The sequence below is a fragment of the Octopus bimaculoides genome, chromosome 11 (assembly GCF_046866305.1).
Source record: "Octopus bimaculoides isolate indiv1 chromosome 11, ASM4686630v1, whole genome shotgun sequence".
NCBI classification, from domain to species: Eukaryota; Metazoa; Mollusca; class Cephalopoda; order Octopoda; family Octopodidae; genus Octopus; species Octopus bimaculoides.
Window position 1 is genome coordinate 33,096,762 of NC_142938.1, and position 16,094 is coordinate 33,112,855.

A 16,094-nucleotide genomic window follows, 5' to 3' on the forward strand; every position below is an offset into this window, starting at 1 on the left:
GATGATGCTTCACTTGCACTAAACAAGGCTGAAAAGAGAGAGGTTTGCTGATGCCACGATGAAAGGTTGTTCAATAAAGAGAATGAATGGGAGAAAGAGAGTCTGCCGAATGTCGACCCAACAGAGGGACCAGCTATCCGAATTGACAGTACCTTGGTAGATAAAGCAATCAAGAGTATGAAGACAGGGAAAGCCCCTGGCCCATCAGGAATCACTGCAGAGATGCTCAAAATATCTGGCAGTGTCGGCTATAGCCTAGTCACTCGTATAGTAAACCAGGTGATACATGAAGGAGTCATACCCAATAACTGGTGTAGCAGCACCATAGTCAACTGCTACAAAGGTAATGGTGACACTTTAAATACAAATAATTACAGAGGTATCAAATTGTTGGATCAAGTAATGAAGGTCACGGAGAGGGTCATAGCCCAACTAATTAGGGAGAGAGTCAGTTTGGGTTCGTGCCAGGGAAAAGCACTACTGAAGCCATTTTTCTGGTAAGACAGCTGCAGGAGAAATACCTAGCCAAAGATAAACTTCTGTACCTGGCTTTTGTTGGCATGGAGAAAGCCTTTGACAGGGTCCCCCGATCCCTAATCTGGTGGTCAATGAGGAAACTAGGGATAGATGAATGGTTAGTGAGAGCTGTGCGAGCCATGTACAGGGACGCTGTCAGTAAGGTGAGGGTTGGCACCGAGTACAGTAAAGAATTCTGGGTAGATGTAGGGGTCCACCAAGGTTCAGTCCTCTGCTCCCTCCTATTTATCATAGTCCTCCAGGCAATAACAGATGAATTCAAGACGGGATGCCCCTGGAAGCTCCTCTATGCTGATGACCTTGCTCTAATTGCTGAGTCTCTATCAGAACTAGAGGAGAAGTTTCAGGTGGGGAAGCAAGGATTAGAATTGAATTGCCTTAGAGTCAACCTAGCTAAAACCAAAGTCCTAATAAATAGGAAGGTAGACAAACCACAAACCCCTTCAGGTAGATGGCCCTGTTTAATCTGTAGAAAAGGCGTAGGTAGAAACACTATAAGATGTACCCAGTGTAAGCTATGAATACATAAGAGATGCAGCAATATCAAAGGAAGGCTAACTAGGAAGATAGTTTTTGTATGTGGAAGATGCTCAGGAGCAATAAGGACTGAAAATGTGCAGAGAACAATTTTTGCCACAGTCCAGGGCGAAAAACTATAAGTAGTTGATAGCTTCCGTTACCTAGGTGACCAAGTCAGTAGCAGGGGAGGGTGCACTGAAATTGTAGCTTTTAGAATAAGAATAGCTTGGGCAAAGTTCAGAGAGCTCTTACCTCTGCTGGTGACAAGAGGCCTCTCATTCAGAGTAAAAAGCAGACTGTATGACACATGTGTAAGAACAGCCATGCTACATGGCAGTGAAATATGGGCCGTGACTGCTGAGGACATGCGTAAGCTCGCAAGGAATGAAGCCAGTATGCTCCGATGGATGTGTAATGTCAGTGTGCATACTCAACAGAGTGTAAGTACCTTCAGAGAAAAGCATCAGTTGTGGTGCGCAAGAGAGATGATTGCGCTGGTATGGTCATATGGCGAGAATGGATGAGGAAAATGTGCCACACCCTAGCGGTTGAGGGAACCTGTGGAAGAGGTAGACCCAGGAAGACCTGGGATGAGGTGGTGAAACATGACCTTCGAATATTAGGCCTCACCGAGGCAATGACTAATGACCGAGACCTTTGGAATTATGCTGTGCGTGAGAAGATCTGGCAAGACAAGTGAGACCATAACCCATGGCCTTTACCAGGGGTGTAGCCAGTCCACTTATGTGTACACAAAACTCTGCTTGCGAAGGCCTGTTGAAGCAAGTGCAATCGAAATCGAACCAAATTCAATGACTGGCACTCGTGCCAGTAGAGCGCTAACAACTCCATCTGAGCGGGATCACTGCCAGAGCAGCTGTCTGGCTTCTGTGCCGGTGGCATGTAAAAAGCACCATTTGAGTGTGATCATTGCCAGCGTTGCCGAACAAAACAATCGAGCGAGGTCATTGCCAGTGCCGCTGGACTGACTCCTGTGCAGGTGGCATGTAAAAGATACCATTTGAGCGTGGCTGTTGCCAGTACGGTACGTAAAAGCACCCACTACACTCTCGGAGTGGTTGGCATTAGGAAGGGCATCCAGCTGTGGAAACTCTGCCAGATCAGATTGGAGCCTGGTGCAGCCATCTGGTTCGCCAGTTCTCAGTCAAATCGTCCAACCCATGCTAGCATGGAAAGCGGACATTAAACGATGATGATGATGATGATGATGATATATATATATATATATTTGTCCAGAATCATGCTAGACGCGTAGAGAAAATAGTAATTCAGTGAAGAAGTAGTGATAGTAATAGCTCTGACTGAGAGGGAGTGAGAGAAAGTAGTAGCAATGAGAGAAAGGAAGGAGTGATAGAGGAATAAGCAAGGAAGGGGTGATAAAAATCAGCATTTCAACTCTGTGTGAGTATATGTGTGTATGTGTGTGCGTGTACAAGGGAAGTATATGAATGTTTGCATGTGTGATTATTACGAACCTTATTTATATTTAAATAAAAAAATTAGCCATCATTATTGTGAGCACGTGGTTACCTAGTAATAATAATAGAGAATACGAAGAATGCAATGCGATTGCAATAGATATTTTATTGGTTTGAATGATATTTTGACAGCTAGCCTGTCTTTGTTGAGTTGAAAATGAAAAGTGATACATAGAAATTCAAATTCAAAAGTTTGATTGAGGAGGTCTTGCATTCCCACTTTGATGGAATGACATCATCAGTCTTCAATTTTCAACTTGATCAAGCAGTAGCCAGGAAAGGCAACAATGGTCAGGCAATAAATAATAATGGAGGAGATGTAAGCATTTGCCACTCCTGCCTATGCTTTTAGGGACAGCCTCCTCTCTGTCCATTTCTGGGTAAGACTGACCATTCTGTTTATCACCTCATTCATCCCAGTTCATCTCCACCTGAAGGTCAGGACTGGACCAGACTCCAAACAGTTAACTGGTCCATCAGTCTAGCATTCAACAACACCATCCAAAGGCACTGACCTACCTCCCCAGGTATCACTGCACATTGCAATGATCCAGCCTCTGAAAATGGATCCAAATCTGACTGATTTCAGGATGGTTTTCAAGCAACAATGATTGACCATATCGATTGCTTCAAATTGATCCAAATTAATAACCACCCCACTAAAGCCAGTTTTTTTCCCAGCTCTCTCTCTCTCTCTGATGTATCATATAAGATGGAGGCTATTGTGGCTAGACCTGTTTGGGATTACACACCAGTAAGGATGCATTCGACTATCAGTAACAGGCTTCCTGTCTATGGATCTTGACTGAGATCACAAATTTGCAATCTGTGTAGACAACCACTTTGAACTGTGAGCATACTTTCCCTATTCACTAACCTAACAAATACGCTATTTAGATATGATCTGGATGACCTGTTGTAGTTGCTCCATGTCTCCACTGGCATATTAGAGAAATCCAGTCAGTACCTGACAGACAGCTGGAAATTTCTGAGCAGATTTTCAAGGCTTTGCACTCACTTCTGCTATGTACTAGCCCCATAGAGTTGCTTTGTACGAGACATTCCCAGGAATGTTTCTTGATGCGTGAAGAAATCTGATGTTCCAGTCCTTGTCAAGGCATATACAGTCACCAGTATAAAGGCACCGTCTTCACAATCACTCACATCCTGGACTACCATCTTCCATCCTGGCATTATAAGATTGCCTATACTTTGAGATCTAAGGATTTTCAGAATAGCACGGCTATCCCACTGCCCGACCCCAACACACCATGGGATGAGAATATGCTGTCAGAAATGAGTGCTAGTGCATGCGCTCCAGCAATCTATGTCAAGTGACCTGAGAGCAAGGCCACGCACATTCACACATCCCATTCTCAGCACAACCATGTAAATGAGGTCAGGGATTTTGTAGAAATTCCCTGCAGTGATCAGCATTTCCACTTCCACTCTGACCACAGACAGTTCTCTTTCAGAATCAATTTCGCAGTGAGTATATCACCATATTCCTCCAGCATCATCTTGAAATACTGTATATTCAGTTCTGGAAGCACATCTGAAAAAGTTACTTTATGCACCCCCACCCCACCATTTTCCCAAACAGGAGGGAATTAAAATATGTTTTTGTAAAGTACACATATGGATTATGATTTTTTTGGCTTTTACTTCAGAATGGCATATTGTGATCAGTGAGCCAAATTCCTTTCCTTTTCTCATATGCCATATCAAATCCCAGACATCTTTCAGGCATTTCTCTACCTATGTTAGGGTCAGATTTTCTATTTTTCTAGTATTATGATTAACACATTTGTATGTTAGCCTATTCTTCCAGATTTCATCTTTCTGGTCAGGTAAAATTACAAGCAAGCTTGGTTTTACTAGGCAGTGTCAATACTATCATCTAAAATCCCTGTCAACAGCATGATTGTCCACCTTTGTTTGCTAATTTTAGTGAAAGCCATCACCCCATTAGCTTTTCAAATGTGGTTGCTGCTGCTGTTGTTGGTGATGCAGATATTGTTGTTAGTGGTATTGGAGTTATTGCTGCTGTTGTTAGTGGTAGGTTAGTAGCTTCTTGACATGTTGTTGTTGTTGGTGGTGGTGATGGCTTCATTGTTTTCTTTGTTAGTATTTTTAGAATTTTCTGTGTTTTTCTTTTCCTGTTGCTTGTCTTCAATGTTGTTGCTGTTGCATTGTATGCTGTTGTCTGTTTTCACAGTGACACAGAGCATTTTGTTGCTCTCACCCTCTGTCATTACAATCTAGTAACTCTCCCTACTCTTTCCTCCTCTCTCATTAACAAGCTTGACCAACTTATTTGATGTTTTCTCCATGGAGGGAGAAAACAAAATTTTGCAAACAAAAGTACAAGGGTAATCCCAAAAGAAAGATCTTCAAAAATATTTAGAAATCACAGAAACATTTATTGTCAATGATGTTTACATCATTTTAAAGTCTGAACATTATCTATTTTTCTATATAATCGCCATTTCGGTCAATGCATTTTTGTAGGCACTGGAGCAGTTTTTGTATGCCCATGTGATACCAGCTCACTGGCTTGTTGTTGAGGAAGCACTAAACCTCATTTTTCACTTTGTCTGTGTTGATGAAGCACGTTCCAGCCAAACGTTCTTTCAACTTAGGGAACAGGTGGTAGTCACTGGGTGTCAAGTCTGGACTATAAGGTGGGTTGCTGTTTATGGTCTTCTGTGAGTATTCATGGGACCCATCTTGCACACACTTTCTGATATTTCACTCAAAAACCTACAGTGCTTCGGGAAACCTCAGGAACCAAAATGCAGGGATCATCCAGAGTGACCCACCGATTTTCATGCAGGATTTGCTCAACCTTCACAAATATCTCATTGGAAATTGATAGTCGTTCACTTCTTTCTTCATCATGAATTTCAGTACAACCAGCTGCAAACTCCCTACACCACTTGCGGACATCTTTGACATCCATGCACAGCTTGCCATACACTTCTGTTAATTGGCAATGAATTTCAATCAGTTTAATGCCTTTTGCGTTCAAAAACTGAATAACTGCATGAACTTCACACTTGGTGGTAGTGTCGATCGGGAACTCCATCAGATATAATTGCCAAACCAAAACTGAGTGTGGAAGCACATGCACAACAGTGTCACCAATAGCTGCATGCACAGTTTCCTTGCATTGCCAGCACTTTCGAGACCTTACTTTTGGGATTATCCTTGTAAAATAAAATCAACAAGTCCTTCAAAAATTTTGGGGACAATATACAAAACAAACTCATAACCTGAATGCAGATCACTTCCTCTCCATGAGGGGATAAAATTTAAAATGAATGCAAAACAGTAGATTTGTTTACAAATCTAATGGAGCTGATGTCTATCATGGCTTGTCCAATTGATGGCCATAATAATAATAATAATAATAATAATAATAATAATAATAATAATAATAATAATAATAACAACAACAACAACAACATCATTATTTCAACAGTTTGATTACATAATGGTAAGAATAAATTAAATCACATATTACATCTTTTACTTGTTTCAGTCACTAGACAGGGGCCAATCTGGGGTACCGCCTTGAAGAATTTTTACTCAAACGAATCGACCCTACTACCTTTCTTTTTTTAAACCTAGTACTTATTCTATTGATCTCTTTTGTTGAACTGTTAAGTTATAGGGGCCTAAACAAACCAATACCAGTTGTCAAGCAGTAGTGGGGGAACAAACAGACAAAAAGACACACATGCACAGCACACATGATAGGCTTCTTTTAGTTTCTATCTACCAAATCCATCCACAAGGCTAGGTCAATCCGAAGCTATAATAGAAGACACTTGCCCAAGGAGCCAGGTAGTGGGACTAAATCCAGAACCATGAGATTGGAAAGCCAACTTCATATATATATATATATATATATATATATATATATATATATATATATAGGGAAGAGAATTTGAAAATGCAGAGGTCTTTTAAAGATGTTTATTCACTTGACTGGTTTCACTTTAAAAAAAAAAGATTTTCAAAAGTAAAATGTAAAGCTTTGTTTAGCCTTTGTTGATTTAAAAAATGGTTATCAGAGACATATTAAAATACAGTGATATAGTCTTTGACAATGGTAAGAAAATGTTAAGAAATAGAGTCTTTGACAATTATAAGAAAATGTTAGGACAAATTTTGTGTTTGAACACTTTACATAAAAGTGTTCAAAGTAAGTAGTAAACTAAATTCATAATTATTTATAAGTTCATCAAAAGTCATGATTGTATAGAAGCATATATACAGAAAGAATTTGTAGACAGTATTTGATAGGACAAATCGTGTATTGCTTAGTCAAATCTTCATCAGAAATCATATTTAAGTATTTATACAGAATTTTAGGGGAATGACCAACCTTTTTTTCCTTCATCTCCAACGTACACACACACTACACCACAACAAATGCACACACACCCAAAAGCTACATAAACCACACCAACATATACACACACACACAAGTGTGTGTGTTGTGGTGAGTGTGTATGTGTGTGTTGTATTTGTCTGGGGTTCTGTGTGTAAGTGTTTGTTACGTTTATCAGGGTGGTGTGTATGTACATACCATCCTGATACTCACATATACATACATATGCACCCGCACACACACACCACCTGGACAATTATAAAACTACAAACATACACAGACAGACACACATGCATACTCATGTGCATGCACATACCACCCTCTCACCAACACGACACACAAACATACACACACACACAGATGTACACATACACACACAACACTCTGACAAATACAAATCACATACATACACACACAAATTGCACACATATAAAAGCACCACTCTGCTAAATATAAAACACAGTGCAGGTGGCACGTAAAAAACACCATTTGAGCGTGGACATTGCCAGTACCGCCAGACTGGCCCTCGTGCTGGTGGCACATAAAAGCACCCACTACATTCTCGGAGAGGTTGGCGTTAGGAAGGGCATCCAGCTGTAGAAACTCTGCCAGATCAGTTTGGAGCCTTGCGCAGCCACCTGGTTCGCCAGTCCTCAGTCAAATCGTCCAACCCATGCTAGCAGGGAAAGTGGACGTTAAATGATGATGATGATGACCTACACAAACTCATACACACACACACCATACTGAACTCTAAGATCAGTCAGAAAAAAACCCCACACACAAACACAAAAAACATATATATACACACACACTATCTTGAACTCTAAGACCAGTCCAAAAACCACTGAACCATGACAGACTAGCCCAGAAACAAAAGAATTCCTTTGATTCCACAAACTATATCAACAGTCCCCCCCCCCCACCGCCAACCAACCTCCCACACTATTTCTAAAAATAGCAACCATCCCTGCCAAACACACATACAAGACTGGAGATGAAGAAAAAAAGGTTGGCCATTCCCCTAAAATTCTGTATAAATACTTAAATATGATTTCTGATGAAGATTTGACTAAGCAATACACGATTTCTCCTATTAAATACTGTCTACAAATTCTTTCTGTATATATGCTTCTATACAATCATGATTTCTGATCAACTTATAAATAACTATGAATTTATTTTACTACCTATTTTGAACACTTTTATTTAAACTGTTTAAACAAAAAACCCCTCTTAACATTTTCTTATAATTGTCAAAGATTCTATTTCTTTACATTTTCTTATCATTGTCAAAAACACTATCACTGTATCTTAATACAACTATGATAACCATTTCTTAACACCACAAAGGCTACACAAAGCCTTACATTTTACTTCTGAAAATCTTTTTTTTAAAAAGTGAAACCAGTCAAGTCAATAAACATCTTTAAAAAGACCTCTGCATTTTTAAATCCTCTTTCCTGTATATTTTCACTCGTGTGGTACCTTGCAAGTTTTCTCTCTCTCTCACGCACGCACGCACACACACACACACACACACACACACACACACACACACACACACACACACACACAGATATATATATATAAGAGAGTATTGTAGTTCACTTGAAACATTGTGTATTGTTTGTAAAGAATAGAAAGTTTTGAATGGTACAACAATTCACTCTAATACAAAAAATGGACTATATACTTGTTGTAATTTAGTTATCTATAGTCCGATGATATTTCGGAATACAATTCCTTCTTCAGATATTCTTAGATGGAGTCTCTGCTATAAACTGTTTACTAACGGCTTTTTCTTTTTTTGGAAGCATCTCAGCAGGGGTCTCATGAAGCTCCTTCTGGAATTCCTCATGGGAAGTGTGTGAGGTTGGCTATGTCTCAATTTCGTGTGTTGGTATATCTGTAGCGCTGCTTCTAAGTTATATGTTATACGTGCAGCTTCTCTTTTATTTATTTTTTTTGTTATAAACAATACATGTTATTAAGAATGAACCTACACGCGTAGCTAAATAATATATTGATTACCAATCTCCAGCCTGTTGTTAATTTGGGGTCCTAGTCTGTGTATGAGTAATGCTTCCTTAATTCTTAAATTACCCAAATTTCCCAAGTGCAGCAGAACGGAGGAAAAGATGACCCACACTACACGCTTCCTAGATATATTGAAAACCAACAGGTATCCTAGATCCATTATAAATTGGCTTAAGTACCCAAGACGACCAACACGCCGAACACATAGAAAACCCAGCAACACATGCTTCCTTAAAATACCCCATTTTAGCAAGAGGATAACTACAGCCATCCGAACAGCCATACAACTAGCCCACTCCGGCCCCTCTGAGAGAACACCTCGCAAAGAAATGAATAAGGGATAACAATCAATGCACATTAACAAATTGTCCCATCCGTGACACAGTTTTATGCCAACGGGTAAATGCTGTGTATAGAATACAATGTAACAAATGCAAAAGTTCTATGTGGGTAGCACAATAAGACCGTTACACGTCCGCATCAAAGAACATCTGAACATGAGAGCCTCCTCCTTCAGAAAACATCTAGACAGATGCTGGAACACTGACAAAAGCATAACAGTCACAATTGAGGACAATGAAAGAAATTTGGGTAATTTAAGAATTAAGGAAGAATTACTCATACACAGACTAGGACCCCAAATTAACAACAGGCTGGAGATTGGTAATCAATATATTATTTAGCTACGCATGTAGGTCCATTCTTAATAACATGTATTGTTGATAACAAAAAAAAAAAGGAGAAGCTGCACGTATAACACATAACTTAGAAGCAGCGCTACAGATATACCAACACACACGAGATTGAAACATAGCCGACCTCACGCACTTCTCATGAGGAATTCCGGAAGGAGCTTCATGGGACCACTACTGCGACACTTCCGGAAAAAAAAAAAAAAAGAAAAAAAGAAAAGCCGTTAGTAAACAGTTAATAGCAGAGACTCCATCTAAGAATGTATTCCGAAATATCATCGGATTATGGATAACTAAATTACAACAAGTATATAGTCCATTTTTTGTATTATAGTGCATTGTTGTACCATTCAAAACTTTTTATTATATATATATATATATATATATATATATATATATACCGGAGTAAGCACATGAAATGTGCAACAAGGTGGAAAAAAGAGTACTCAAATACCAGAGGTAGAGTAATATGCTTTATTTAAAAGCAGCAGAAATATAACAAAAAAAACCGTTACTCTGAGTTTCACGTTCCCGTTCTGTCCGATGAACGGGAACGTGAAACTCAGAGTAACGGTTTTTTTGTTATATTTCTGCTGCTTTTAAATAAAGTATATATATATATATATATATATATATATATATATATATATATATATGTATATATGGGTGTATATATGTCTGTTTTCCAAGCTGGCATGAGTTGGATAGTTCAATAGAAAGTGGCAGGTCAGAAGACTGCACTAATCCTTGCTGTCTGCTTTGACATGGTTTCTATAGTTGGATGCTATTCCTAATGCCACCCACTTTATAGAATGTACTGGGTGCTTTTTACATGGCACCAGCAGCAGTGAGGTCACTGAATAATTTGCAAGAGAAGACCCCTCAGCTGAGATAAGGAGTAATATTGAGAACAGAAAAGGGGGTCATGCATTAGAGGGGAAACATAGCTGCCTGAGGTGGACAGAGAGTGGACAGTAAGAGTAAGTGGTGGTGAAAGTGAGTGGGCTGAGGACTGGAGCAGGCAAGTATATGAGATTGCAAAAGGATAGTGGTAGATGAAGGAGGAGTATAATGAATGGGCAGAGGTAGCAGGTGGAGTTATTAGTAGGATAAGTTGTGGGGAAGTGATTCAACGAGGATATATTGTTTGCAGGTAGATCTCCAGCCTAGCAAATAGCCAATTGTCTCGGTTCTTTGTTATCTCCCTTGTGAAGCTTAACATATGAAGATCATTTCTTACCACTTTGTCCCCTGACTTCCTTTTCCAAATGTACCCTCCACATTTAGAGATCAGCACCTCTTTATGCAGCTGTTGTCATCTACATGCACCATATGACCATAACACAGTCTTCTCTTTTGCACACTACATTTGATGCCACTTGTGCCCAGTTTTTCTCTTAAAACATTTACACTTCATAATACATGCACACAGACATTGCATATTCAACAAAGCATGCTGACTTCATGTCTTTCAATCCTTTGCATGTCCTCTGTAGTAACAGCCCATGTTTCACTACTACATAACCTTGCAGACTTCACACAATCTGCCTGTCACTCTGAAGGAGAGGCCTTTGTTACCAACAAAGGTAACATCTCTCTGAACTTTGTACAACTGGATTCTAAGAACTACACTTTCAGAGCAACCCCCTTCACTGCTAACTTCATCACCTGGGTAATAGAAACTATCAACTACCTGCAAGGATCCCTCTGGACATTTGAGGATGTCTATTTCCTGTACATTCTTTGTGTTTATTGTACCTGCCTATCTACAAAACACAGAGAATACTTTCTCTGTTAACTTTCTTGTGAATCCACTGTACCTCTTATGTATCCATACACTGCTCTGGGCGCACCATATGGAATCTCTATACCTTTTCTACAAGCAGGGCCATTTCTCTGAAGGGATTAGTAATCTGCTTTCCTGCTTGCTTTCACACCTGAAATTTATTCTCATATTCTACAAGAGAATAAGATCATCAGCATAGAGGAGCTTCCAAGGGTAGTCAGTCTTAAATTCCTCAGTTATGGCCTGGTGGACTATAATAAACAGGAGGGGGCTGAGAACTGATCACTGGTGAACTCTTACCTGCACACTAAGTTTGTCGTTATGCTCATTGCTGACTCTCACCTGACTGACAGCATCCGTGTACATGGCTTGGACAGGTCCCACCAACTACTTATCTACCCCTAGCTTCCACAGTGAACACCAGATGAGGAAGCAAGGGACCCTGTCAAAGGCCGTCTCCATATTGACAAATATTATGTATAGCAGTTTATTTATCATTAAATGCTTCTGTTGCAGTTGCCTTACTAGGAAGATAGTATGCGTGTATACATATAAACATACATATATGCGTGTGTCTATATGTATTTCTATATTCATTGTGATTGGCACTGAGTTTTCTTTAATGTAAACTGGCGATTTCTTGAAAATATAAATTTTTATTACTTGATTACTACTGTCTCACCTACACTGAGGTCATTTAAATGATTAACAGGTTTGTAGTATTTATCTACAGATGAATATTGCTGTGACATTTGTAAAAGAAATATATTTATCGCATTAAATGTCATTTCTAAATGCCTCAGTAAATAATGTGCTGATTAGTTAATCCTTTAGCATTTAAACCAGCTATATCTGGCCCATATTATCTATCTGTTTTATGTTCAATCCAGCCAGACCTGGCTTCTCATACAATGTCATTTTGGAAATAAATAATTACATCATTGAAATCTCAAGTCTCCAAGATAATGTATGATTAATTTAAAACAATGTGAATAAATATGCATTATATTTCACAGAGTAATCTGAATCATAAAGGATAAAATATTAAATTACACCTTTCCCTTTAATTAGTATGTTGGATACACCTGCTTCTCCTAAAATATTTTTCTAGATTTCTGAAAAGTACCTCACAAATTGCATTGTAATGTGATAATTCAAATAATGCCTGATGAAATGAAGTGGTTATTTTGTTCTATTATGTAACATATCAGTAAGCAATAAGTTCTCATAGAAAAAATTGTTACATAATTGAAAAGTCATCTTCATTCTTATTCATTTATTATTATTTTCTCAGTAATACATGTACAACATCTAGTTGGTTTTACAGTATTCTTAATTAACTAGTTAATGTTTCATTAATAGAGTGGTTGATAAAGTTTGATGGCATTCCTTTTGTTGGCATGTGTGTGTGTGTGTGTGTGTGTGCACGTGCACATGTGTATTGGTATAGTTAAGTTTAAATTGCATAACATATTACTGGTCTCATCATCATAATCATTGTTTCAACATCCACTTCAATAAGGATACTATTTACATTCTTGACTGTCTTTCAAAGATTAATGACAATAAATCTATGCCACTTATAATCACCAGTACGCCTAACAAAGGTTCTTTAAGTAAATATTTTAATGTTTCTCAAATATATCCCATTTTGAAACATGGTAACAAATGTCTTTCTTTCTTAAATAATAGTAGCTAGTGGCAATGGCGACAGTAGCATGATCATTGGCATTGTCATTATAAATATATGTGTGTGTGTATATATATGTCAACCAGTTTTACTCAAAGCATTGATCAGCATGTGGCTATAGAAGAACACATCACTCAACGCTGCCCAAATAGTGGAAACAGATCCTAAACCATGTGCTTCCAAAGAAAACTTCTTAACCATATGGATATGCCTGTGTATAAAACATATTTTAGAGATTCTGATATTCAGAGATTGTGGTTTCTGGAATTTAAATATTTTGAGACTGATCTTTTCAGGGTTTTATTATTTGAGTATTTGGGATTATGATTTACTTCTTTCTCCTCACTGTAATTCATCAGTAATCACCCTCTTTTTTAACCTTCTCGATACTAAGCTGGCCAAAAAATTTTTTGGTTCATAAGAACAACCCAGACGCAGCCGGCTGAGAGTACCCCTTGTTATTTCAATGTGAATTCAAGCACAAATCTCATTAGTACTTTTGTGAAAATACGTGATTTCACTTTGTAAATAGTATCCGACATTGTTTGACATATCTGAACCCAGTGAATTTTGGGAGATTTTTTTCCACATTTTTTCTGCATCAATTCTTTTTTCAACTTTGAAAATGGATAGGAGTTTCATGCTATCAAGCAGTGATTCCGAATTTAAAGGTTTTTCAACAGAAAATATGGAGATATCAAGAAAAAGAATGAATGAGGAACAAAAGCATGTGGTGTACGAGAATGAATAGGATATTTCTGTATCCGAAATTGAAAGCAGCAATTCTGAAGAAACTGAAAGCAGCAATAGTGACAGTAAAGATGATTTTACATCGGAATGAAGTAAAAACTTTAAAAATGTTTTTATTAGCAATTTTTCTGAGGAGATAGGGTCTATCCATAGTTTTTCTTAGGAAGCGAAACTGTTAGACTTTTATTTTTTTCAGTATGCTTGTTTGAAGCGATCACTGTGGAAACAAACTGTTGCACAGAATGTAAGCAAACAGTATATGCCAGGAAAGCCCACGAAATGAGGGGTCAAAGTTTGGAAAATTTGTGAAGCAAATACTGGGTAGTGCTGTGGATTTAGTTTTTATTCAGGGAAAATAATGTTAGTCAGCATGGCCTAGGGTATGATGTGGTCTCGAATTTATCACTTCCATACCATAACCAGGGCCGTATATTATTTTTTGACCGATTTTTTAGTTTGGTCAAACTTGCGGTGGATTTAGGTGGATTCCAGTATATCAGTTTATTTCACCTTTGTGGTACACCAGTTTTGTTGTGCATTAAATTCAACTGATAATCTAGTGATGTGCACAATTCTTCTATATCAAAATTTTGTTGCATACCCAATTGAATATTAGCAGATGATTCATTTTCTATGGTGATGTTTAAACAAAATTTTAATATTTTTACCTTTTGCTCAGTTTACCGAGATTTACCTGTAATTAGAGTCACTTTAAGACAAAAGTTATGCAATAGAATTGATTAAGAACCCTTTCTGTAATTATGTTCCAAATACCACATTAATATGTTGATAAGTAAATAAGTTACAGTTATTTAATGAAACTAGTCTAAATTCATGATAATTTTAGAATTTAATTGAAACTCATGAAGGGTGTATTTTGGTCAGAAATATAGTAATGAAAGGGTTAATCAAGTTTTTGGTCATGTCACCCTGAATGAACTGAGACAGTTTAGAGTAGTGAGGACTCATTTATATTGTAGAGTACAAGATAACCTCACTAGTGTTGGTGTCATGATAATGTGCACACAGCACACTCTGTAAAGTGATTAACAAATGAACAAATACATAGTGTGGAGAGGACTCTTAAGTCTTGTCTTGATGAGGATAAAAACATGACAACCTCTCATTTGATTGTGCTATGATAGAATGTACCTAGTATAACCTATAAAGTGACCAATGAACAAGCAGGTATGTGTAGACCAAGCATACCCTTTCATTTTGCCTTATTAGAGACACAACATATCTCCCTGGTGCTGGTCCAATGATAAAATGCACTTGGTACATTCTGTAAAGTAGTTTGCTGAAAAGGCAGAGGTGACATAAGTTGCCAACTTCTCTAGTGCTGGTGCCATGATATAAGGCACCAGTGGTTAAAGTTGAAAAGAACATTTAGCTATCAAAACCCCATCAACAACAGAACATACAAGTCAGGTGTAATCTCTGACCCATCTAGGAAGACAATAACTCTGATTAAGAACTGACTTAAACTGCAAAAACCCATCCAATCAATGTCAGCATGAAAAGCAAGTGTAAAATGATGAGGCAAAATGATTTTAAAATTCAATTTACCTTAATTTAGTTTTCCTCTCCTCATGGAATCGTTCAACAAATCTGTTTGCCTATAATTTGGATTAAAAAATACAAAGAAAATATTAACTCTAATGGAAAATACTAGTTTTATAAGAAAAAAAAAATCACTTTGAACAAAGAGGATTAGATTTTCTTTTTCACCATCTTTATTTTCTAAAATATTTTCTTTCTTGTACAATGACCCAGTTTCTCCTTGTATATGATCCATTTTCTCCAAGTAAATAACGTGCAACAGATCTGTTACAAGTAAGTTAAATTGCAAAATACATTTTAGAACTTTAGGGATTAAACAGTGAACAAACAGCAGCACCATGAACTTTTGCAGAGCCTCGTAGACTGATTGTATAAAGTGAACATGAAATTAGGGCTGTGGAATCAGAATTAATTATTGAGTTATTGGTGTAGGAAATAATTATTAGGTTACTGGAGTGTGAGTTGTGGAATGAGTCACTAGGTTACTGGAGCTGAGGTAGGTCAGAAGCAATCATTGGATTATTGGAGTTGGAGTCAGTAAAAATATAGCAAGTCAAACTCTTGATTAAATGCAAAATCACCTTTCAAAATATACATCTTGAAAAATGCAAACCAAAAA

The 16,094-nt window shown here is 37.8% G+C and overlaps 1 protein-coding gene across 3 annotated transcripts in view; it reads right to left on the reverse strand.

Moving 5' to 3' along the window:
* The window catches only part of LOC106871767 (vacuolar protein sorting-associated protein 54), a 484,461-nt gene that overhangs the window by 150,883 nt on the left and 317,484 nt on the right, over positions 1–16,094 (reverse strand). For all 3 annotated transcript variants that reach the window (XM_089359786.1, XM_089359787.1, XM_089359788.1), the window contains one exon: positions 15,482–15,531. In XM_089359786.1, the coding sequence (XP_089215912.1) occupies positions 15,482–15,531 (50 nt within the window). The remainder of the gene's footprint in view (positions 1–15,481; positions 15,532–16,094) is intronic.